The sequence below is a fragment of the Sphaeroforma arctica genome (assembly GCF_001186125.1).
Source record: "Sphaeroforma arctica JP610 unplaced genomic scaffold supercont1.576, whole genome shotgun sequence".
In the NCBI taxonomy this organism is placed as follows: domain Eukaryota; class Ichthyosporea; order Ichthyophonida; genus Sphaeroforma; species Sphaeroforma arctica.
The window spans coordinates 1-4,771 of NW_014039982.1; the positions used below are offsets into that span (position 1 = coordinate 1).

General features: G+C 45.0%; 1 protein-coding gene across 1 annotated transcript; it reads left to right on the forward strand.

The window, feature by feature from the left end:
- Positions 1 to 488: 488 nt before the first annotated feature.
- SARC_07347 (hypothetical protein) lies at positions 489 to 4,338 on the forward strand. The gene is made up of 7 exons (XM_014298709.1): positions 489 to 615; positions 910 to 1,014; positions 1,497 to 1,617; positions 2,026 to 2,193; positions 2,530 to 2,644; positions 3,016 to 3,167; positions 3,485 to 4,338. The coding sequence occupies exons 1-7, from the start codon at positions 518 to 520 to the stop codon at positions 3,557 to 3,559; spliced, it is 834 nt and encodes a 277-aa protein (XP_014154184.1). The 5' UTR covers positions 489 to 517; the 3' UTR covers positions 3,560 to 4,338.
- Positions 4,339 to 4,771: the final 433 nt, after the last annotated feature.

Sequence of the window (4,771 nt, forward strand, 5' to 3'; positions counted from 1 at the left end):
ACAAGCTCAGCGAGTGGAGGAATTAAGGGTTATGAATTGTATACAATGATAGTTTCACACCGAGTCAAGCATGTGAACTACTCACACGTTCCAGTACATGGCGATGCATCGACGAATTCGGGTTGCAAATCAGTCAAGGGACACCAAATACGCGTACACAGTCGTGCTAGCACAGTAGATGCACATACGCCAGTGGTGAAGTTCTAGCTTCACCACTGACCAGTGTCAGGCAATTGCATCCGCAGGTGATGGTAGTTGTACGACTGTGAATCTTTCAGTCACGCTCAAAAAGGAAGTATAGCACATCGGGAAAGCTGGCATTCTCTATTCTGTATACAAATACACCGATATATTCACACACGTTCTCACGAAGCCCTGTGTCTCGTGCAAAACCGCGGTAGTCCTGTTTCTTCCTGCACCATGTGTGAGTGTCAGAAACGACCTCACACACAGATCACAAACACATTCTCTTGCTTACTATTGGCCATAGGCAACTCTGCAGTGTTCATCTGGCAAGATGCAGGTAGAAGGGTGCTCGGACACAACTAAAGGCAGAGCCGCAATTACCTTAGACGTCGACGCGGAGACCATTTACAAAGTCAGGATATTGAGTAGGTAAGTCCCAGAATCTAGAATACATATACCTACACGCACCGTATATTTGTATACCATAGGTGTATATACCTATTCAAGCCACGAAATAAGGGCAAGACTCATACGACGACTTGTCCTCGTATACGTTACCTAAGTGATGACTACTGAACCGGGCTGGTAGAGTCGTGCATCTCCATTTCTCTCCGGCATTTCGTGCCAATGTGCGTTTAACTCACATACCATTCCATGCCCACACAGCACACATCGCTATATGAGACGTACACCCCTCATTGTATGATCGATTGTATTCTGCAGCAAATTAAGAGAGTTGTCAGTCAGTGGGCTGAACGGGAACGACACCTACACGGTCTATGCCTGGCCCACAGACACGGAGCTTCTCGAGACCACTGTACACAAACGGTACGTTGTACTTGTTTGCCAGTGTTAGTTAGTTTTGAACTCCTCTGTATTTGTCTGAGTGGATTCTCAAGTGATGTTTTAGAATGCTAAGGAAATTTTAAGCAAGTCATTGATTGTGTGAATGTGTCATTTAGACCGTGGACAATGGTAGAGAGAGTCTCTGCGAATATATTTTATCAGCACGCTCGCATATACTTTACTACTGCCAAAGCTAACTTCGCTTGTGGAGCGTGAGCCTGAATTTTTATCCACCTACTCGTCTACCTATTCGTCTATCTATGCTTGAACAAGTGTTTGCTGCGGCAATTCTAAATGCCTGACTCGATATTAAACACAGTTATGTTTGTGCGCCGATCGATACGGAGATAATATGCATGCAAATACGATCTGTAATCATAGCTGCCACCCGTATGTGGCGCATAAACAACAGCCTTTCCAGTCGATATGTTGTAAGTATCAATTCTATACTCTTTTATTTGTAGATTCATGCCGGTTGACTGGAAGAAAAATCCCGATACTAGACTGGCATACTTTGCGAACCCCCCATTGGGCCAGTCCATGTTTAAAGAGCTTATGTTTATTGTTCATGGCACTGACGACGAGGTAAGCCGCAGCGTAATGCAACTCCTGCAACAAACGATTTGTGCTGTGTAGGGTCTCAGGATGTTTTGAACGATGCGTGGAATTGGTAGTATGCGATGTTTGCCACATACAGTCGCAGTACCTTAGTCGGTCTTTACCGAGATTGAAGCATATATTACTGTACGTGACACAGTGCAGGCTACCAATGTTGTGTCTTATTCGTATACACACGTCGTATATTCAATCTGACATAGGTGAGATGGGAAAGCATGTGGCAACTGAAAAATCTCGATATCTGACGTATTGGGAAAAAAAACTAGACACCCCGGTTACTACCGCATATACGTACGCGAGATATGCAGATATTTCAGATGATGTTTGGCATACATAACATATAGTGTACACAACCGCATGACTGATCATACACAGGTCACGGATAGCGCCAAATCTCGCAGTGCAAAGGCGGCGGAGAAGTTCTTCCAGAAACGGTGTCCGAAGGAAGCAACGCCGTTTGTAATCCTATCAGGGTCCACTGCATCTGAACCACACTTCAAAGCGCTCAACGCTGACGCGGCTGGGGATCTCCGTGCGGCTACCGTAAGTTCGACTGCACGCTTAGGTGTTTGCTTTCCGCCTGATTCCACGTAGTGTTGTAGTCAGGGAGTCGACGCTCACACTTCATGGCATACTTTGGCTGGCCTTTGCTTCGGGTTTCTGGTAGTAATTCTGGTGCTTGCGATCACTAATTCCGGATTCTCCATAGAAGTACATACTTCTGGAGCATGTTCTTACAAGGCACTATGATTTTGTACTAGTTTCAACCCACATGGTGCATCGAATCGTTCCTTTTGAAGAATACTACCCATCGCGACCAAATATTAAACTATGCCGACTTCACGGAGGTACTAATATTTAATTTTCTCGTATAAACAGAGTACCGTACGTCCATGCGCCAAGGATGGGGTGGTCAAGTCTCTACAAGACGTCTGTGATATCTTAACGAATAACCGTGTGTTCAGTGACGAACACCCGGAAACTTTAGATACAGGTCAGCACCAAATTTTGTATCGCGCGTATGCGAGTGTGAGTGTATGACTATGATTATTTTGCAGGGAGACCTGGTATGTGCGCATGCTCCAGTAACTATCTCAACACCCACTGCTGTTTGTTTTCATAACTACATATTTTCACAAAAGTCTATGACGCAGACTCATCACAGTTGGACCGACTAGCGCTACAAAAGGCTGGATCAGACTTGAACTATTTTTGGCCGCACACACACAAGAGCGCAGCGTGTAAAGAAATATAGCCCCGTAGGCGCATTTGCAATCGTATGCCCGGCAACCAATCAGATCAGTAGACGCACTCGCAATCGTTTGTGAAACCAATCCGATATGTTTTTAATTTGAGTGATTACAGGCATCCCTGACTCGAAACTAACCAAGGCCGACGCTGGCGTAGAAGGAATAGATGAGGTTGTGATTCCAGTCTTCGCACCAAAGGACGATGCTCTGGCCATGGCTGTGTTTGTGGCAGATGCCTTAAGCCTTGACTCGAGCGAGAAGGAAAAGGTACGTGCATACGGTATCGTTTGCTCTATATATTGATGTCCACCGAGTTTCAACTGCGTGTTTGAGGTTCTCACGGATTCACAATGTCTCGATTTAGTCGAGGAGCACGAGTGGGTCGATATGCTTGATATATATAGCATATGAATACCTGCAGGTTTCCAGTGCTCTATTGTATGTTCAATTTCCCTGCTCATTTTAGGCCCGCAGCAGCTTCAGCTGTAAGTGCTCTCTGGAGAGTATCACCTGGAGTGCAATTGTTAAGCATACCTGGCACCACTACTGATGATGATTGTGTCCTTCACAATACCCCCTTACAGCTTGTTAAATTAGAGCTGGGCGACTATGACTGCGTGATAGTCGGCAAAAATGGCGTTGAGGTGATCCAAGCGTAGGTAGACTCCTCGGCTAACGGTAGAGTGGCTTCATCCAGCTGTACCTGACTAGTACAAGGGTTGTCGGGACAACTCCCTGCATCGCACCACAGCATTCATGTAAAGATTCAGATATGACTCAGCGGCTCGATTAGTGTGGTCAACCGAGGTATAGATACCCTTGTATTGTCATTTGTGTATCTTTACTTGCATAGACACTATATGACAGTTTTCGCCCAGTTCGGTTGGTCTGAATCCCATTTAAATGGCGCAGTCCTAAAACGGCGGAAGAAAGGCGGTACAGCAACCGTTGGACTGTCTTCTGGCGCTCAACGCCAGTTAACAGGCCAATGACCTCGCCGAACGGTGTGTGTTGTACTGTCTGGGCTATGTATCAGGCTGTCAACTCCAATCGTCTCACTACTACAGCTCTAGTAGTCCAGGTCACTCCCTGCTATTTAACGGCGAATGGAATTAGCTTTGCGTGACTTGGGCGGCAATATGTATGTATGTACCTCCATAGCATCTTGAGACAGTGTGACTAAATATGAAATCCGACTTAAAATCCGACCCCAGTCATGACCTTCAAACCAAACAATACAGGGCTATGCCCCAGTGGAGTGAATACTCTTCTCTGTCCCGTCTTCCCCAGAGGCAGTATATCATACTATCTCAAGTTCTTAAGTTATCTTAACATAGCCGGGGCTAGGAGTCTATGACACAACATATAACATAGCCCCTTCTAACATATAAAACCATGAAAAGTAAAAAGCCTGAATCTGCTCCAGATCTATATTTACTCCAGTTTCTTTTTTGTTTTGTTTTTTAAACAAAAGGATACATATCTTGGATGTATTAATTAATGCAAAACAAAATATCCAAAAGTAAATATCAGTGTTGAGTGTTGATGGTATTTCCAGAATCTTTCTCCACAGCATATAAGTAGATCGTCTTTACCGATAGTAGCTTGTCCATCCAGTCAAGCCTGCAAACGTATTTAAATGGATTATATGCATACGGGACAATGTGTACTGTAATTCTACAACTGGAACGCTGTCATATGTCCGCCACTACAGCGAGCGCATGATCACAACAACAAATGGTGTCGAACCCGGCACATTTATAGCACACCTGCATAAAAATATACACACACACATACACACACACACACAACCACGACCACACACACACACACACACACACACACACACACACTACACACACACACACACA

Bases quoted from the DNA above. Each gene is read 5' to 3' on its own strand.
- SARC_07347 (XM_014298709.1), top strand. From the start codon at position 518: ATGCAGGTAGAAGGGTGCTCGGACACAACTAAAGGCAGAGCCGCAATT. The intron at 616-909 runs GTAAGTCCCAGA...TGTATTCTGCAG, and splicing joins AAAGTCAGGATATTGAGTAG to CAAATTAAGAGAGTTGTCAG. The intron at 1,618-2,025 runs GTAAGCCGCAGC...GATCATACACAG, and splicing joins TTCATGGCACTGACGACGAG to GTCACGGATAGCGCCAAATC.